At 35.6% G+C, this 21,033-nt stretch overlaps 1 protein-coding gene across 1 annotated transcript in view; it reads left to right on the top strand.

The window, feature by feature from the left end:
- The window catches only part of Zbbx (zinc finger B-box domain containing), a 172,250-nt gene extending 153,128 nt beyond the window's left edge, over positions 1 to 19,122 (top strand). The window contains exon 20 of the mRNA XM_050147566.1: positions 18,467 to 19,122. Coding sequence (XP_050003523.1) covers positions 18,467 to 18,473 — 7 coding nt within the window. The 3' untranslated portion in view covers positions 18,474 to 19,122. The remainder of the gene's footprint in view (positions 1 to 18,466) is intronic.
- The last annotated feature ends 1,911 nt before the right edge of the window (positions 19,123 to 21,033 follow it).

Raw genomic sequence — 21,033 nt, 5'->3', positions numbered from 1 at the left:
AGGAAATTTGAAACACTCTTTTGCTACTATTGGCAGTTTGTCAGTCACTTTCTTCCATGTCCTGCAGAATGTCTGGCAGACTCTTTCATGAAGCAGGGACCCTGGAGGGCTGTCTCATCTTCTTTAAGCAGTTTCAGGTGTCATTTTCCTGTGGGTCCTTCATGTCTAGTTCATATAGCATAACAATAAGCAGTCCAGACAAAGAGCAGTTTCTTGCCCAAATGACTAACAAACTCCATAAGGAGCATCTTTGGTGCTCATTATCCCCTTGAAGTAGATTGGTGCTGACAGAAGCAGATGTGTCTCATTGGCTTGAAAACTCCTAAGTTCTTAAAACATTTTAAATGCCATATTATTAAGGTCTCTGAAAGATTTGAAGAATACTTATCTAACTGAAATATACCTCTATATATCTAGAAAATCTAATATGACTATAAGATTGACTATTATAGATAATTATCTATTAGCCTATATAGATACATTGCATTTTTAAATGAGTTGTACAAACACAATACCTTAATCAAGAGCAGAAATATACATCTAACAAAATTGACCTTAAATTTGTATCAATAAACCAATATCCATACCAATGCAAAGTATTCTTATCTATGTATATTAACCTTTAAATATAAACAAATATTTATTGAAGGGTAGCTAGATAATTCCCCAGGTTTGAATATTATAATTCAGAATCTTGTTATTTCAAATGGACACATATCCACATAGCATTTTCAACACATAGGGATAGATTCATTGGTCTCTCTATTTGTATGAATCTGCTCTGTCTAAGCAGTTTTATATAGGGATGTTAAGATATGTCAAAATATATAATGAGATTAAATATATTAGGTAACTTTATTAGTTATTCTGTACACTACAACATGTAACTATGATTTTTACATTTTGTATCTCTAGCAGTTGATAATAAAAACAGTTTATATACTTAACAAGCCATTTAATGATGCATATTATAAAATAACTATCCAAGATGGGAATTATTCCAGGATTGGAGATTTACCTGGCAAGTTGTGATGTGCAGTAACAAGTTAAAAAAAGTCTGTGCCAGTCCAACTTTATATGCATAACCTGAAACGGAAGTCGCACTAGATAGATATGTGTCTTTGTGCATTATCATTCATTGAATTCTCTGGTACTTTCATGCAGAAAGAAGAATTTATAAATTATAAATTTTTGAGAAGTATTTATATATTGTTTTCTAGAAACTTAATGCTTTTTTATTATGTTTAGAAGTATGATCCATCCAGAATTAATTTTGTATACACAAGACATGGTCAATGGTATTATCACTTTTATACATAGATAATGAAATAAATATGTAAAAATTAGCTAGTATCTTTCTTTGAAAATACCATTTTCTTCACTGGGTAGTGGTGCCAGCATTTGGGAGGCAGATGCAGGCAGATCTCTTGTGAGTTCGAGGCCAGCCTGGCCTTCAAGAGCTAGTTCCAAGACAGGCTCCAAAGCTGCAGAGAAACCCTATCTTGAAAAACACCAACGGAATGTCCATTTTGTCACTGTCTTTTTAATTAACTATTGTTATTGTCATCAATAGTGTATCTATATATGTGTATATTATGTGTGTGAACTTTCTTTGCTTTTTGTATAGCTATCTATTTGCAACAACATCATACATGCTATTTTTAGTGCAGGCTAAATATCGATAATTTACAGAGCATGCCTTATCTTTCTTTCTAATATAATGGCTTCTAATCCAATCATTATTTTCTAAAGAACATCTCATATATCATGTAATGCTTGTTAAACATCAACAATAACTTTTATATACATATTGAAATGTCTCTAATTGGTTCTTAAAATAACATTCTCTACACCAGAAGGTTTATTCTTTGCTTTCTGATCTAGAATATATCTGTAAAAGAGTCAAGTATTAAAGATTGAAGACTCATCTATTTCTGACTCATATTGCTCATGGCATATTATAATTAATTAATCCTCAACGTTTTTTAGCTCTAGCAATTTCTATTAGCATAATTTCTCATTAGAATATTCATAAGGAATATATACTCAAATACCTTTTGTTTAAAGATCCATTATTTTACAAATAAATGGACTTTAAATTCTTGACAGTATGATTTGTATTAGAGAGAAAATTAAATCTTTTTGTTGACTTTGCCTCTGCAAAGTGAATAATGTTGACCATGATTTCTATAGCTGCACAAACAAGTTTGTATTGGATGGATGTGTATATGTTACCAGTTGGAAATAGCTTAGTCCTACTTCATTCAACATATCCCCTGTTATTTCTGTTTCCAAGGAAGTTCCATAGGAACTACTAGTTGTTACCTGGAAGGACTGTCAGGTATCTGCGAAGGACAAGACAAATGATTATCTTGACCTTTTTGTTTGTTTGTTTTTTGATAAAAAGCTTTTGGTTACCTCCTAGGAAAGAGAAGATGGGGCATTCAAATGAAAGGGCACTTGGCAAGCTTTGAAGCACAACTACCAACAGCTGTGAAAAACCGAGATCTGTGTAACTTAATGAGTCAGGAACTTGAATCACTATATTCTACTTCCATTTGCTTGGAATATAAAAAGTCAAGGAAGATGTGGTCTTGAAAGTACTCATGAATATTGGTTATCTACTGATACATAAACTGAGACTGTCCTAATCTTGTCTGTACCAACCGTTTTATAAGGTCATGCAGCAAAGATCATTTCCCAGTAAAGAATATTTGCCTTATTATGTATATCATCACCTGAATCAAAACATATGTACTGTTGGTAAAACTAAAAGAGTCCATTCCATGGTATGGAAATAAAATCAGTCATAGAGGAAATAGGACTTGTATAAGGAAATAGGACTTATATTTTTTCTAAAATGTAATTGGAAACTAAAGGGAACATACACGCATTGAGAGGTGAGGGGGAGAATGTCATTATTTTATATTATAACATTGTTAAAATCTAAAATTCAATATACAAGACAGATATAATTTCCAATTACAGAATTTTAGTCCAACATTTATGTATGTCACATAAGTAAAAAAGTAATATTTTTATTATTTTAACATAAACTTGAACAAAAGGATTTTTACATCATTCTGTAAACATTCTGTAAACACTGCTGTATGTAATATTTTTTCATGTGCTTGCAGTAGGTACACAAAATATATTTCTTTTTTTTTTTTTTTAGAATATAAGGCTATGTGCTTAGTCCACTGTGTGTCTAGCATGCAGTTACCTCATTAGGATGTATTTATTTAATGCCATACCTATGCTATATAGTAGAAACAAAAAGTTAAATATTAATTGTGCTCGTAATACTGTTATACTATCATTGTGCTTTAGAGTCAATGCTTCATGATAGAACAGCATCAATCAAGGTGACATGGAAATTAAAGAAAACTCGATGGACACCAGTCCCTAATGGAAATGAAGACTGTATGCACATAAAAGGGGGGCATGGGAGTGGTTATAGGTAGAAAAGGGGACCTTGGGGCTGGAAGATTCCATATGCAGGCTGGTTGTCTTAAAGTCTCAAAGTGGTAGATGCCAGTAGAGGTTGGCATGCTGGTTTTATCAGTGACTGAAGGTCAAGCTAATCTTCCAGTCCATAGAGTCCCAGTTCAACTGAGGATCTAACACTTAACTTCCAATGTTCTATGAATGTGATTGGAGACAGGACATGAATTACCATGTTTGAGAGACAAGAGACATCGAAGATTGCTATCTTTTTTTTTTTTTTGCACTGTCCTTTTTTCCCTCTTTTAAAATTGATTTTTATTGAGCTCTACATTTTGCTCTGCTCCCCTCCTCGCCTCTCCATCTTATAGGGAATTTTGTATTTATAGTAAAAATACATTTACCAAACACTAAATAGTAGGTAAAAAAAATTATATGGTATGAATGGAAATAGAGGAGAGGAAAAATTATTCTATTATTTTTCTTTTGTAAGACTTTTTTTTTAATTATGCTTTTGTGAATTGATTATGGATGATTTTTAGACAGGTTCTATATTCCACACTAGGTTTAAACTTCTGGTCATCCTATTCATGACTCTGTCACTTAAGTGCTACAATTATAGGTATGCAATATAATATCTGTATCTGAATAGAAAATTACCTTTAATGTCTTTAAGATTATTCAATTAGTGCTTTAAAACATCTTTATTTACATATTTTAAAAGTAGCATGTGCTTTATGGTTTTTAAGACAGCTTTTGGTCAGTGTCATGGACTGTATTACTTTGATTTTTTAACCACATGATATTGCTTTTATTCAAATGTCCAGATATCCTTGTTCAATACAATGGTTGTAGTAATATGTATTGTATGGGAATGGATTGCCCATTGAAGTTTTGCATTGAAAGTGAAGGTCACTGTAGGTTTGTCTTAACTAAGGGAAAATATCCGTAGTTAGGAGTAGGGTGGTTGAGGAGTAGGTTGGTAGATAGCATCATCAGCTTTGAGTTGTAGAAAGGTCATTTATTCTTACCTCATTGCTTTTTAGCTGCTAGGATTTAATATATGAATATATTTCAGTACTTTACTTGCCAGCAAGATAGAAGTGGGAGGACCTTGGACTTCCCGCAGGGCAGGGAACCTGGACTGCTCATCATTCTCGAGAGGGAGGGAGAATGGAGTTGGGGGGGGGGCAGAGGGGTAGGGGAGTGGGGGAAGGGGAGATGTGTGGGAGGAGGGGGAGGGAAATGGGAAACGGGGAGGAGGTGGTAATTTTTCAAAAAAAATAAATAATAAAAAAAGAAAAGAAAAAAAAAAAACTAAGTCTTAGAGTGACAGCTAGGCTGCCTCAGCTCATGAAGTAAATGATAGCAAAGCTGAGACTAAAAATAAAAATCTCCTAGCCCCAGTTTTTCTAATTAATTCTAACATTCTAAATAACTTTAAATCCCTAGTTCAATTTCAAAAGCGTATCATACCTTCATTTATGTGAACCTCTCCTGGCTAGCTTGGTCATGGCAGAACTTTTGCTCAGGTGGCATTGATTACTATGCAAAGCTGGCTAATGCAAAGCCACTCTCTGTTCAAGACAGGGAAAACCTAAGTCATGTGCTTAGGGACCCAAAAGGCTGAATGCCAATCTTACTTGTGATCACTTATTTTTCAGCTGAAGAAGTCTCCTTTTGAATCAGATAGTCAGTGGGTAAACATCTATCTGAAAGCAAAATATGTATTAGAATAACAATTTCTGAAAAGTACATGTTTAAAAACAGAGAAAATTTTCTGACAAAATTTCCGAGAAGCAACATCTGATATTAACTCTAAGTTGATGGCAGAGGAATTTTTATATTCCATTGTTAAGTGCATTTTCAACCTTATGCCAAGTCATTCCATTTACAGACAGCCTTATATTTAATCCTTTCCATAAAGAACTTCACAAAGAACAATTGAATGAACTTTTAACCCCTCACTCTGTCTTTTTCCTTACAAATGATACTAATTTTCTATTTGGCGTGCTGAAGTTGAAATGAGTTTTGGGAATATGAAAACTTCTTCTGTTTGCTTTTGAAAATGAAACTAGTTCAGGAAACTCTTGTAAACTGTAAAACGTTGCTCTTGCTAGGCACTGTGGAAAATCTTTCACACCTTAAGTGAATAAAATCACTGCTATACCAGAATATCTAACACAGCTGTTTTCAAGTCCATTATTGATTATATTTAAGATAAAATTAATTTAATTTAATGATGCTTTCACCATAACTTCAAGGGTAAGTATAGTTTTTCTGCAGTTTCTGTCATTGATAAAAGGACAGGGAATTTAATAGATTCACTGTGTATGTTCAGAAAATGGCTGCTATTTTTACAACAATGTTAGTCTATTGAACTTAGTTAAATGGGTTGATTATACAACAAAATTAGCTTTTAATATACTAATATTATAAATTATATTTTGACATATTTATATTACAATAATGCATATATCCTACTAATATCTGATGTTTACTAAGCAAATATCTTTTCTCTAGGAACAGTATTTTATGGAACCCATGAGTTCAGAATACAGATTGAAAAACAAAAATAGATTGTAAAACAAACAAATAAACAAAAAAATCAACAAACCAGCAGATATTTCTTCCAAATTTAAGTTGCTGGAAAATCATTGTCTGTGAGAGATTGAGTGTCATTTTCTTGAGAATCAGTTCCCATTTTCACAAAGAGAAATCTTACCCTCTAGGAGTAGGAAAAGAAATTGCAAATGTCATCTAATAAAGAAACATTGTATTTAAGAGTGAAGAGTGCTGGGGAGAAATACAAGGGGCTTATCCCTCAGAAATGATGCCTCAGGCTTGCCTGAGCTAATCCTGATGATTTGAAGGGAAAATGGACAAGTACGAATAGAGCCAATACCTTTGTCGCTAAGTAATGCCACATAAAATGAAGAAACACAATATTTCAGTACAGTGACAGCGCAGGACAGCCAGCACCCGCTTGGAGAGAGGATGAGGGAGTGTGGCAGATCAGGCATGTCTATTATGGTCATAGATTCTAATACCTTATAAAAAGTTAGCCAGGTGTAATTGTGCCTGCCTTAATGCCAACAGTCAGGAGGAATAGGCATGACTGTCTGTTAGTGTGAGGGCTACTTGTCTACACGGTGAACTGAATGGCAGCCAGAGCAACACAGTGAGGCCTTGTCTCAAAATAAAATAAAATAATTAAAATGGAATTGTGGAGATAGCTTAATTAATGCAGCCTTTGCCATGCAAGTATGAAGACTTGAGTTCTATCCCTTAAGCCAGCATAAAAGAATCCAGGAGTGGTGGGACATACTTGTAATCTCAGCATTTATAAGGCGAAAGCAATTGCTCTGCCAGGACCTCTGGCAAGCCAGCCTATACAAAGGAGTAATATCCACGTCACTCTCAAGACAGGTGGATACTCTTAAGATTGATTTTTTTTTTACTTTCAAATTTACATATACATTCATGAATACGTCTATAACATATGTGTACCACTTCATGGGCATGTACACATATACATGTAAATGGAAAAGTTAAAATGATATGTAACAGTGTATGATTTTTATTATATTGCATGGAATGACCTAGTCCAGTAGATTAATGCGAGAATTAATTCAAAGAGTTGTCCTGTTTGTGATGAGAACATTTTACCCATACTCTCATCATTCTTCAAGAATGTAATATACATTTACAATATTCTTAATCCTAGCTTCCAATCTTCCAACTGATGTCTTGGCATTATTCTTTCTGTATAAGTGGAAAATTTTATACTCTAATTAGTTATCTATGAACCTTCACCCTCCCACCCCTAGTCTGTAGTAAGTACCAGCTGATTTTCTTTTCCTATAAGACCAACCTCTGTAGATCCAGCATATGAGTGAGATCCTGTGCTATTTGTTTTTGGGTGCATGATGTATTTCATTCATTATAGCATCTAATAGATTTGCTCACAGTACTGTAAATGGCATTTTTTCCACCAATGGCTAAATATCATGATGTGTACCTGTATCACCTTTTCTTTATACATTTTTCAGCTAATGAACACTAAGCCTAATTTTATTTCTTGTTTAATGTTGCAATAAACACAGGAATATAGATATCTTTTCAACCACTGATGTCATGTTTTTGTGTATATTACCAATACTGTGATAAGAGGATTTTATGTTAGTTTTATTTAAACAACAAAAGGAAAACAGAACTATCTTCCAGTGATGTGCAAGATTTTACTTTCTCTGCATTCTCTTGAATAAATATCCATTATCATTTGCCTTTTAATTTTATAAAAGTCATTGAAATTTATTCATGTTTAGAACTGCAAAGATGTTTAAAGTTTTTATTTCAAGCTTTGCTTTATTTAGAGAGATGTGGAAGAAATACTAGAACTAAAGTGTGAGCTGTCAACTATTTCTCTAAGAATGAAATTTGAAAACAATATTATGTAAAGATCCACAATATCAACTTGATGGGTTAATGAATTTTAATTGTAAAAAGCTATGACCAGTGACAGACACACAACAGAATTCTATGAGCCTCAGTAATTTGTGTTACCAGTATGATTATTGCTTATATTTAGTTATCTATATTTATTTAATATATTTTTATCATACTACTAGAAACTTATTTCATGATCTTTTGAAGGAAGTATAGAACTGAATTTATAAGATGAAGTTTTTTGGGGGCCAAAGTGCACATGGATTGTTTTCAATATAAACTAGTAATAAAGATATTGAAGCAATTGTTGTTAATTTGGATCATGAATGTTTGACATAGAAAAATAGGTTATAAATGTAACATGCCAGACTTTAATTCTTACTTTCCACAATATCCATGTTTCTGAAACATAAGGTATCATTAACTAAGCTATCCACATTAAGAGACCATAGACTTGGTGTGACCTACATGAGCTGGAGAAGGTAGAAGGAATATACACTGAACATTAAGCTTTAGAGAGAGACTGTGTTCAAATAAATGGTGCTTTTGAAGACGGTGTGCATATTTTTCCTCTAAAAATATTACTGGGATATGCTAAATGTCAGCGGATGGCAAAGCTGTTATTTGCGCTTAAAGGAAATGTCCCCGCATTTCTAGAATGCTTTTCTAATATTAAAGGGGTAAAATGTTGTGAACACAATTCCATGTTAGTATGTCAAAAGTGGAGGGATCATGGAAATATAATCAAATTTATTTTTATTTTCTCTTTTCTTTGACAATAAATATGTTATTTTATATCTGGATAATAAAACCGTACTTGATTTACATACTTGTCTTTCACAGAATGCCACAAGCTATAAATTTTACATGAAGGTCTTCCAAAAGAAGCCAAAGTAAATTAGAAATTGGAGCTATAAATTTAAATCTAGTAGGAGTAATAAATTAGATAAAAATTGAAAATGAATTAGAAACACAAAAGAAAACAGCAAAATAACAAAGTGGGAATTATTTATTTGAATAACAAGAACAAAGTCCTTCCTGTTTAATCTAGATTGTTACCAGTTTTGGGTGAAAGTAAAATAAAATACTTAATCTTTTATACACATATAGATATTGGCTCAGTTTCTTGCCTTTTTAAATTTATATTTTAAATTCTTTATTTTTTTTTGCATACTAACCTCAGTTTACTCTCCCTCCCCTCTTCCCACTCTCTCTCCTCACCTCCCCCCACCCACTCCTCAGGAAGCATACTGCTTCCCATGGTGGGGTCAACAAAGCATGGTTCATTAAGTTGATGTAGGACTAAGTCCCTATCCCCTGCATCAAGGCAGAGCAAGGCATCCACCATAGGGAATGGGCTCCAAAAAGCCAGCTCATGCACAAGAGATGAATCCTGGTCCCACTACCAGGGGCACCTCAAACAGATCAAGCTACAAAATTGTTGCCCACATTCAGAGGGCTAGTTAGGTCACATGCAGGCTCCCAAGCTGTCTGTCTGGAGTCCTCGAACTTCTGTGAACTTGGGTCAGTTTTCTCTGTAAATTTCCTCATCATGACCTTAAATCACTTGCTCCTCACTCTCTTCGACTGGATTTCCAGTGCTTGGGCTGATACTTGGCTGTAGATTTCTGCATCTGTTTCCATCAGTTATTGCATAAAGGTTCTATGATGACAGGCTATTTATCAAACTGATTATAAGGGAATGCCAGTTCTGATATCCTGTCCACTATTGCTAGGAGTTTTAGCTGGGGTCATTCTTGTGAATTCCTGAAAATTTCTCTAACTCCAGGTTTCCTCATAACCCAATAATGGTTTTCTCTATCAAGACAACCTCTTTCCTTGCTCTACCACAACCAGCCCTCCCCCAACTTGACAATTCTCAGTCCCTATCCCCTCCCCCTATACCGCCCCCCCTTTACCCCAGTTATTCAGGACATCTCATCTGTTTCTCCTTCCCAGGGTAATCCTTGTGGCCCTCTTATGACTCTCCTCATTACCTATCTTCTCTAGAGCTGTGGATTTTAGTCTGGTTATTCTTTGATTTGCATCTAGTATCCACTTATGAGTGAATACATACTGTATTTGTCTTTCCGGGCCTGGGTAACTTTACTCAGGATGATTTCCATTCAATTTCCTACAAATTTCATGATGTCGTTATTTTCTTACACCTGAGTAATAGTCTATTTTGTTAATGTACCACATTTTCTTTTTCCATTCTTCAGTTGAGGAGCATCTAGGTTGTTTACAGGTTTTGGCTATTATGAATGATACTTCTATGAACATAGTGGAGCAAGTGTCTTTGTGATATAATTGAGCACCCTTTGGATATTGGATAGGTAGGATCAACATAATATAAATGTCAATCTTACCAAAAGCAATCTACAGATTCAATGCAACCACTATATAAATCCCAACACAATTCTTCAAAAACTTGAAAAAAACGATACTCAACTTTATAAGAAAAAAAAAAAACTCAGGATAGCTAAAACTATCCAGAAATATCACAATCTCTAACTTCAAGCTCTACTACAGAGCTATAGTAATTTTTTTTTTATCTCCTTAAGCACTAAACTTAGTTCCATTATGCTAATTGGTAACTTGTGGGCAAGCATTATGAAGTAACAGTAGGCTAAAGGTACATCCTGGTCTGCAGAGAAAAAGAGAGAGATAGAGATACACACACACACACACAGAGACAGAGAGACAGAGAGAGAGAGAGAGAGAGAGAGAGAGAGAGAGAGAGAGAGAGAGAGGATTTGATATAGATTTTTGAAACCTCTACTAACATTGGTCCCCCACTTCTCTTTAAACTGTAGGTTTTGCATTTCTTTTTGTCTAGCTTTTGCTTTTTTTAAAAAAGATCTGCAGAAAGGTGATTACTAATAATCATACATATATATGAATAGAAGTGAGGATTAGCTAGTAGAAGTTGAAAATCAGGGTGATGTGTATGGGATGACTGTGGGAAGAAAAAGAGTGAAAACAGAGCATGCCCGATTTCTTATTGTCCCACCATCTAACTATCAGCTTTTTTTCATGAAGAGGGCTCATTCACTTATGCTTCTGGTAGCTGTAATAATACATCCTTATTCTTTTCTTATAATTCTTAGCCATGATTCCATGCACTACTGTAGATAAATCTCTCAAATCCATGTCAAAATCTTGCTTTCACTTTTGATGCTATAAGAAAAGCTGAATGCGGGGTGCACAAGATTTATGGAGAGACAAAGAGGAACACTAAGCAGTAATTCACACATTGGACCCTGTCATTAGTAGAATCCATTGCAAAATGAAAACACAGGATATAACTACTGCACATTTAAACAAGCAAGAGACATTTCAGTGAATGAAAGGAGTTCAGTGCAGTTAAACAGGTCTTGCCTCTGTAGCACTAGCTATGATGAAAGAAAAGATAGGAAATGAGAATTCTTTTCAATGTAAAGGGCTAAATTATGGTATGCATGCTTAGTAGAAAGAAAACGGAAAGAGACGTATTAGGGAAAATTATAAATGTGGAGATGCAGTTTCACATGGAACGCTGTTGAGGAAGCGTTAGGTAAATAGTCATTTCTGCCTGTCAAAGAAACCTGTTTTCATCACTATCCATCTGTTCCCTCTTAGGCTGCTTTGCATTTGTAATTCCTAGTAACTTTTAGATTTCGGAGAAAACAAAGTTTTAGACTTGTATAATAATTGAATCTGTAAATGTAAATGAGAGAAGGCCTTTTCTCCATTTAGAGTACAAGGTGTGCTGTCCTGAGTACTGGGAAAGAAAAATCAAGTTTCTTTAGTGCCTTGGACATAGCACCCGATCACCTAACTTGTACCCTCGACTCTCAAAACACAGCAAATCTTCCCAGTCTTTTTCTTGACCTGTTGGCTAGCCCATCTTTGTGATTATAATTTTTGCTCACACTACTTATTGCAGCTTCCCTTTTAGTGAAGCAGGTATTTATTTACATAATAGCCCTCATGGTATTTACATCAGAAACACATCAAATCCAACTGTGGATGCTCCAGTGTAAAAGAGTCCTACACATCTCATCTCCCTCCTGATTTCTAACATGGTCGTTTGTGAGAAAAAGTGCCCAGGGTTTATCTATTGTGCTAAGTCTGTGGGAAGATGATGCAGATGCTACTGCAGAGTTTTCTCTTATGACTCACAGACAGAGTTGCCTAGTAACTATCCCAAAATAACATTGCTGAGGCACATCAAACCAGAGCTGTCTGGGCTTCTCTTTCTCTGGATGAAGGATCCGCAGTCAGTGGCTTGCTTTTCTCCTCTTTCATGGCTCCAGTTTGGAGACTTTGTGGTCGTTGGTCACTGATCCATACAGGGAATGAGAATTTGTGGTATATAACATTAAACCTGTTAGCTATCTCTATTTTCCAACACTGTGTGTGGTATATGTTTTTGAAAAAGTTTAATCATGAAAGGCACTAGGATTGATGAACTATCACAGACTTTTGTGGGAGAACATGCATTCATAACATTTTGCAGGCTTTGGATATGAACTGTGTCTATTTTATTAGTTACAGAAATAAGACATGTCTGTGGTCCTAGAATAAAATTTCAAAGTTCCATTGTTATATGTCCTTCCAAATACTATATATGTGTGTGAGATAGATAGTATTTAAAATAAGTTCATGGTTCTGAATTCAGCAGAGAAGAAATATTAGACTAGTCTTAGGGATGGTTTATCTAATTCTCAATTTACTCTGTTAGTGTAAGTTTGGCAGGAGCCTGATGGTAATTACACACACACACACACACACACACACACACACACACACACAAATGTTTGAGGAAATGAAGCGAGCCCTTTAATTATTGACGATTCTTATCTGAACTTGGATGAGAGAGGGAGATGAGAGGCAATCTCTGGGACCACCCAGCTAATCCATAAGGAAAATCTGATATGCAATCTTCATTTTCCCTCCTCAACTCCAACTTTAACCCCCCCAGTATTACTCTCAGATTCAGGGCATACCACTCGATGTGGCTACACCTTGCTTTTTATGCAGATTTACAGGTGTTTATATAGGGCCTGGTGGTGGCATATCCATTGTCCTCTCTCCTCGGGCCCTTTACAATCCAATGCCTGTTATCCTATCCCCATTCCTTAGTCTCAGCACCTGATACCTATAAATACTCCTGCCTGATGCACTCTATTTACTACACCTGAAAGATACTCAGAAGCACCACCTACCAAGCAGCTCACAATAACCATGGTATACTAAGTCAGTGAGAACAAGAGAAAGCAAGGGACATAAGACAAACCCAACAAATACCAGACTAAAAAGCAGCACCTAAATTTCTATCATCCTAAATTCAGATGATTATATGTCAGAGAAAACATAATCAGTGTAATTTAGACTATATGTCTCCACTACAACTCAACAATTGTACCATAGTAGGCTTGAAAAAATGTATAGCTAAAACACAAGACACAGTTGTTTAAAAATAGCTATTATGAATTTGCTCAAGTACCTGAAAGAAGATATGAATAAGTCCATTAACAAAATCTATTAAAACACAAAGAGTGAAACAAAATGAAGAAACAGTTCAATGCCTAAAAGTAGAAAAGCAATCACCAAAGAAACCTAAACTGAGAACTTGGGAATGAAAAAATTAAGAATCTGAAAAGGAACCTTATTAGCAGGATACAAGAGATGGAAGTCAAAAAATGTTAATTAAAAAAATGTTCAGCCTATGAAATGAAAGTCAGGTGATAGCATTGATTGTTTTCTGGAATAAGTTAGAAATTGAACTGTGTTATAAAAGCATAGTTAAAAATGACCTTATGTGTGTATTAATGATATGGACTTAGATTGTGTAGCATGATTTCCATGTGCCCATGAACCTCAGTATCATACAGCACAAGTCTAACTTATCCTTCGTCTCAGCTACGTTTTTAATCCATATAATATTTATTTATTCAGAATTAGAAGTAGCTGGAAATACCATCAAAAGAATTCTATTACTTCTGATTATTCATCATCTTAGGATTCTCTCTAGATTTCATTATCCTAGAGTATATATTATAAGTCCCCCTGGATCATGTGTCAAAAAAGGGAGAGCTATTTCTCTCTGTGTAGCAGGAAAGTAACACTTTATTTTTAGATGAAAACCAGGAGTAATTTCCTCCAAGGTTTTTCAAAGTCTTTATAGAAGACTTCTTTCAATTTTGACTTACTACCAGGCCAAACCCATATCAATTTCATTAAAAGTTATGGGGTTTATTTTCTGTATTTCTTTGGTGCAAAGTAAAATAAATGTCAGAGTGTAATTAAAAGTGACTTTTCAAGAGTGGGTGCTGAGTGACATCAAAGGAAATTTATTAGAGAAGAATCATTTCATCTCAAAGACGCTGGGGCTCTAGTGCTGAATAGCTACCTAAAGTCAAGGGAGTTATTATTTTTGAACATATATAGCTTAGAGGGATATATGTATAGCTATACAAAACCAATAAAACACTCCTTTCTATTACACTGGGATTTCATATAGATTCTTAAGTGGAGAACCATTCTTGAATTCAGCTCATAGCAAGGGAAAGCAAAATCACAGCAAATGTCTAAAAGCAGTAAAAGCTGAACAAGGCATGGGCATAGGACTGTGTGCTAGAGTAGATGAGTGAAATTTCACACTGTAAAGCCCTTTATGTCATTAACAATAAGGGACTCTAAGAGCAATTGTACTTATATTTTATGGTATATAAAACATAGAAAGATTAAGATACTATGGCTAGTTTTAAGAGTATTCACAAGTTTGCATTCCCACCAGCAATGGATGAGGGTACCCCTTCCTCCACAACCTCTCCAGCAAAGGCTATCATTGGTGTTTTTGATTTTAGTCATTCTGACAGATGTAAGATGATATCTCAAAGTTGTTTTGATTTGCATTTCCCTGATCGCTAAGGAGGTTGAGCATAACCTTAAGTGCTTCAAATGGCTTTTGGCCATTTGAACTTCTTCTGTTGAGAATTCTCTGTTCAGATCAGTGCCCCATTTTTTAATTGGGTTAATTAGCATTTTAACATCTAGTTTCTTGAGTTCTTTATATATTTTGGAGATCAGACCTTTGTCTCTTGCGGGGTTGGTGAAGATCTTCTCCCAGTCAGTGGGTTGCCTTTTTGTCTTAGTGACAGTGCCCTTTGCTTTGCAGAAGCTTCTCAGTTTCAGTAGGTCCCATTTATTCAATGCTCCCCTTAATATCTGTGCTGCTGGGGCTATACATAAGAAGCGATCGCCTGTGCCCATCTGTTGTAGGGTACTTCCCACTTTCTCTTCTATCAGGTTCAGTGTGTTCAGAATGATATTGAGGTCTTTGATCCATTTGGGCTTGAGTTTTGTGCATGGTGATAGATATGGGTCTATTTTTCATTCTTCTACAGGTTGACATCCAGTTGTGCCAGCACCATTTGTTGAAGATGCTTTCTTTCTTCCATTGTATACTTTTAGCTCCTTTATCGAAAATGAGGTGTTCATAGGTTTGTGGGTTAAAATCCGGGTCTTCTATACGATTCCATTGATCAACTTCTCTGTTTTTATGCCAATACCACACTGTTTTTATTACTGTAGCTCTATAATAGAGTTTGAAGTCAGGGATGGTAATGCCTCCCGAAGTTCCTTTATTGTATAAGATTGTTTTGGATATCCTGGGTTTTTTGTTTTTCCATATAAAGTTGATTATTGTCCTCTCAAGATCTGTGAAGAATTTTGATGAGCTCCCAATGTCCCAATGAGGAGCAGAAGGAGGGAGAATATGAGCAAAGAAGTCAGGACCACGAGGGGTGAACCCACCCTCGGAGACAGTGGGGCTGATCTATTGGGAGTTCACCAAGGCCAGCTGGACTGTGACTGAAAAAGCAAGGGATAAAACCGGACTCTCTGAATATGGCGGACAATGAGGGCTGATGAGAAGCCACGGACAATGGCACTGGGTTTTGATCCTACTTCATGTTCTGGCTTTGTGGGAGCCTAGCCAGTTTGGATGTTCACCTTCCTAGACATGGACGGAGGGGGGAGGACCTTGGACTTTCCACAGGGCAGGGAACCCTGACTGCTCTTCAGACTGGAGAGGGAGGGGGAGAGGAGAGGGAGGAGGGGGGAAAAGGGAGACAGGGAGGGAAATGGGAGGCGGGGAGGAGGCGGAAATTTTTTTTTCAATAAAAAATTTATATTACAAAAAAAGAGTATTCACCCCTATATCAGTTTGAAAGAATGCCTATCATTTAGAGAAACTGATTGATGAGTATGTAGTTTGAATTATGGCTGCATTTTCTTTACTTTTTAAAAAAAATCAACAAGGGAACACATTTTCAAATTGGTCTCCTATGAATCAAATATCTTTAATCTCCTTAATTTTAAAGGCTCAAAGGAACAGAGATGACTCTGAAACAACATGGTTTGTATTTTTATCTTTCATCCTACATGGAATATGAGCTTTCTGCCCAAGGGTAGATATAGTCTCCGAATAAAATCTTATTTTCCAACACAGCTAGAGAAGAATCTTGGTTATTACTGTTGTCTTCTATAGTTTATATAATATTATTTACACAGACAAGTTTCATAAATCTGTAATTCTAGATTCATTTACTATAAATAATCCTAAGCTAGGGGATCCTGTAAAAAGGATTTCACTGGAAATGTTCTTTCTTAGTAAATAACATTATTCTATTTACCTAGAAGCCAAGGAAATTTCTGATAAGGACTTGAGGTCAGATTCCTAGCCGTGTTTGTTTCCCCACAGATATATCTCACAGACTGCAGCTGTGTTAAGTTCTCCCTCTTATAGTTTCTTTCCTTAATGGCACATTGCCTTAACAACTGGTACACAGACATGTGCATTCATTAGTATTCTTTCCACTATCTCTTTATGGAAACTGTGAAGATACTGTGAAACACTGCCTTTTTTAAAAGCAAGAATTCAGGAACAAGAGTCTCTATTATTGCCAAAAACTTATGCTTTTAAATAAAATGCCATGAGGTTTTGATGACTGAATAAGATAAAGATAATGTAATCTAAATAGTGCTGAGTAATTTTTAGCTGTTAAATTATTATAATTCTTGTCTTATGCTATTGATTATGATTATGAGAAAGAGCATAAAGTATGAAGATTTTGAAGTCAGTATTGTATGGTTTTCTGTTCACATCTTAAATGGTTTTGTAATATAAATGGAATAATTTATTTTAACATTAAAATTTTTTCTACATATGAACCATGCTTGCTGAAAAATACTCAAATAAATTAAAAAAAATTAAATGTTTATTATTTTTCACCACTATACAATACTTGCTCCTAACATTGTATTTTGTATACTACTTTCAGTTTGCATTTTAGGTATATGCAATCTATTTATTACTCTATATCCCTCTTATATTTATATAAAAAATCATTTTCTTATTGCAAAGATTCTTTTGGTTTCATCATCCTAATCATCACTTCATAGGGATCTTTACATGTTTTTTAGTAACATTTCTTCTCTTTTTTAGTAATATAGTAGATTTATTTTTAAAGGATAAAACACTCAGACAATTTAAATACAAGTCCAACAGAACTGCTGTCTGTAAGCCATGATGCAATCAGGTGTTCTCAGAGACTTCCTGGTGAAGAAGAAGGCTCTGATATTTTATTCATATACATTTTTCTTATCTGTGATGTAATCTACAATTTCTTGCAGACATATTAAATTCTCTGCATCTATATGAGAAATTTCAAACCCAAATTCATCTTCCATGGCCATAATAATCCCCACTTGGTCCAAAGTGTCTAAGTCCAGCTCCTTTCTGAAAATAAGAATTCACTGAGAGCTTTTCTGGGTCAATCTTTTAAGACATGCCACACTTAAATCCCTCTAATGTCAAAGGGGATGCGCCATTGTACTGCTGGCACAAGTGTGTGACTCTTTCAGGAACCTGCATGAGGGCCAAGGCAGATTGCAGAATCCTGGGCCTCCTCCTTTGGAAGGCGACCCAGCAGAAGTAGCCTTCGAGATAAATTCACATAGGTACATCACGTGGAATAAACCGCCTTTTGATTAGTTGTCTGTCTCTAACCACAGACTCTTTTGTGTGATAACATGCTCCCCTTTTAACTCAGCTTTGGAACCCTAAGCAGTGTATCTTTATACATCAGGCAAAATCTTCCTGTGTTCTGTTAGTAGGATGAATTCTTCCTAAGTTGTGTTTTCTGGCATTTAATAAGATAAAAAAAAAAACTTTCATAATCCAGTCTTTATCCAATTTTATGATGAGAAACTTTGAAGCCTGTTCTCTATCTATAGCCTGACCGACAGAGCAAATTAGCTAGATGGAACGTCCTTGTGGAGAGATCACCCGAGGAACATCCACAGCGCAGAACTGCAGGTGACTGTTCTATTAGACACAAGTCCTCCGAAGATTTATGACAATTAAGTGGTATTGCAGGCGTCTGGCCTTGTTGTATCACAGTCTTCAAAAGATCAATAACACCTATGTCTCCTTCATGGACACTTCTCAGCTCTGACTCAAAACTGCAATTAACATTTTGTACCAGCTTTTGATGCACTAAACCTTTTTTTTTTTTTTTAGGTCCTGAGATTCAGGTGATAAAAAAAACTTTATTATTGACTAAACATGTCCAGATATTATTAACCACACTTAAGAAATGTAATACAGTTTCCTGCTCAATAATCATCAAAATAGCTTTTCCCTGCGGTAGATGGGAGCACAGAAGGAGACATGAAACTGGGCAAAGTGCACACGCTGAGAAATTGTGGAATACTCAGTTCTAAATGGAATATTTCCATGAAATAACTTCCTCCTTGGCCCAGCAAGCCCTGCAGCAGAGGAGACAGTAAAGTTTTAAGAGCCAAAGGTGATGGAGAGGACCAAGGACACAATGCCTTCTAGACACAACATGGCTGGAGCAAATGTGAACTCAGAAATTGTGTCAGCATACACGGTACATATGCATGTCTAAGCCAGATGAGGTTCCAGCACTAAGATGGGGAGTGAACAAAAGTCTCTATTCCTGATCTAGACGCCATCTCCAATTGACAGCTCTTTACATAGGGAAGTTATTTTCTCTGATTGATTCTCAACGGGAATGCAAATCATTCTTAAGGGCATACTGTTATTAGATGAATGCACTCAGTGGTTATCTTGGAGGTATTTTTTTCTATCTACTCATCTTTTTATTTCCTATTTTATTTTACAATCCATTTTCTTATATATTATGGTTTCTACTTTTGAGGGTTTTTATTATTATTTTTTTTAAGTTAAAAATTTCCACCCCCTCCCTGCTTCTCTTTTCCCTCCCGCTCCCCCCATGCCCCATGCCCCATGCCCCACTCCCCACTCCCCTCCTCCTCTTTCTCCAGTCCAAAGAGCGTCAGGGTTCCCTGCCCTGTGGGCAGTCCAAGGTCCTCCCCACTCCTTCCAGGTCTAGGAAGGTGAACATCCAAAGGGTCAAAACTCAGTGCCATTGTCCTTGGCTTCTCAGCAGTTTTATGGGATTTTCTGTTCATAGAAAAGCATGTCTCTGTAACTATGTGTTTCTTATGATTTTTCCCTTGATCCCTTTTCTTCTGTTTCTTTCTGTCTTATTTGCTTCTTTGTTTTATTAGTATTTTTATATTTCAATTGGTTTTCTAATGAGAGAAAGAAAGTGCTTAGATTTGATGGACTAGGATATGGGAAGGTTCTGGGGGAAACTGGAGAAGGTGAAAACTTTTATAAGATCGTATACAAGAGAGGAGTGGGGGGAGGGGGAGAGGAGAGGGAGGAGGGGGGAAAGGGAGACGGGGAGGGAAATGGGAGGCGGGGAGGAGGCAGAAATCTTTTTTTTCAATAAAAAATTATATTAAAAAAAAAGATCGTATACAAGAATATATTCTCAATAAAACAAAAATGGAGAAAACAGCCACCTCAATTCTGAGTAGCACAAGTTTAGCTACATCTACCTGGTCTAGAGTTATACTAAAAAGCACATTGTGAATACCATTGAAAACTTTTATGTCCTTAAAATAAATACCTAGATTTAGCCAGGCAGAGAGTATATGGATTGGGCCCTAAAATGCCCTATTTATTATTTTCTTCCTTAAAGAGAATTGTGTGCTCTATCCCTTTACCTTACGTCATACAACTGAAGTTCTAAAGATTCATTGCATTTTAATCAGTAGTTTCTTTTGGTGTTCCTTCTTGTATTCACCATTTAAATATTCTTCTTTAGTAGTCAGAAACACCTGAATTTTTAGATCTTTTTTTTCCCCTATATTTTACAACGTGGTAGATGTCTAGCTCTTGTAAACCAGGCTGGCCTCGAACTCACAGAGATCTTCCTTCCTCTGCCTCCTGAGTGATAGGATTAAAGGTGTGCACAACCACCACTCGGCTCATGACTGTTCAATTCTTGAAGTACAGTAACCTGCATGCATGACAGTTAGCACATGAGGAACCCAATTTTTGTTGTCTCTGAGCCTGATTTTTCTAGTTGATCTGCTGTCAAATCTCTAACTCTTCCTTTGGACAAACAATAAAGTAGAAGAAGCCTTTGTTCCTACTTGGATATTTAATTTAATGATTATACCATTCATAAATATTCATTTAAATATTCTTTATTTTTTTCTCCAGAAATTTCCTCAATGAATCTTCTAATATTCTATCATTATTGATATGTAACAAGAACTGTAGTGGTCTGGGATGGATGTTAGTCAGAGACACAGGATGTTTTGTGAGGTACACCTGACATTTTTTTTTTTTAAATCCCAGTAATAGGAACAGTCATGGTATTAGGATTTTCTAATTCCAATACCTCCTGATGTGAAGAGAAGCACCATATTTAATTGTGTGGAGGTTTGATGTATAAAAGTGGCCCTTTGAGCTAAGGACCACAGATTGTTGATGACAGCAGATTTGCCTATTTATTTATTTATTTATTTATTTATTTATTTATTTATTAGCTCTTGCTAATAAATATTATTATATCAAGTGAACATCCTTGACTTTCCTTCCAGTGGGAAAGTGATGTCTATTTCTCAGAGTCAATCACTTTCAAACTTTAAATGAAAACATGGAAAAACAGCTCTGAACCGTCTTCTCAGAGGGTCAGCACAGGAGACCCTTCTCTGTAGCAATGCAAGAAAGGGAAGCGAAGT

Source organism: Alexandromys fortis, unplaced genomic scaffold (genome assembly GCF_014885135.2).
Source record: "Alexandromys fortis isolate MF-2015 unplaced genomic scaffold, M_Fortis_MF-2015_v1.1 scaffold_53, whole genome shotgun sequence".
NCBI lineage: Eukaryota > Metazoa > Chordata > Mammalia > Rodentia > Cricetidae > Alexandromys > Alexandromys fortis.
The sequence above is the reverse complement of the archived record's forward strand: the minus strand, read 5'-3'. Positions and strand labels throughout refer to the sequence as shown.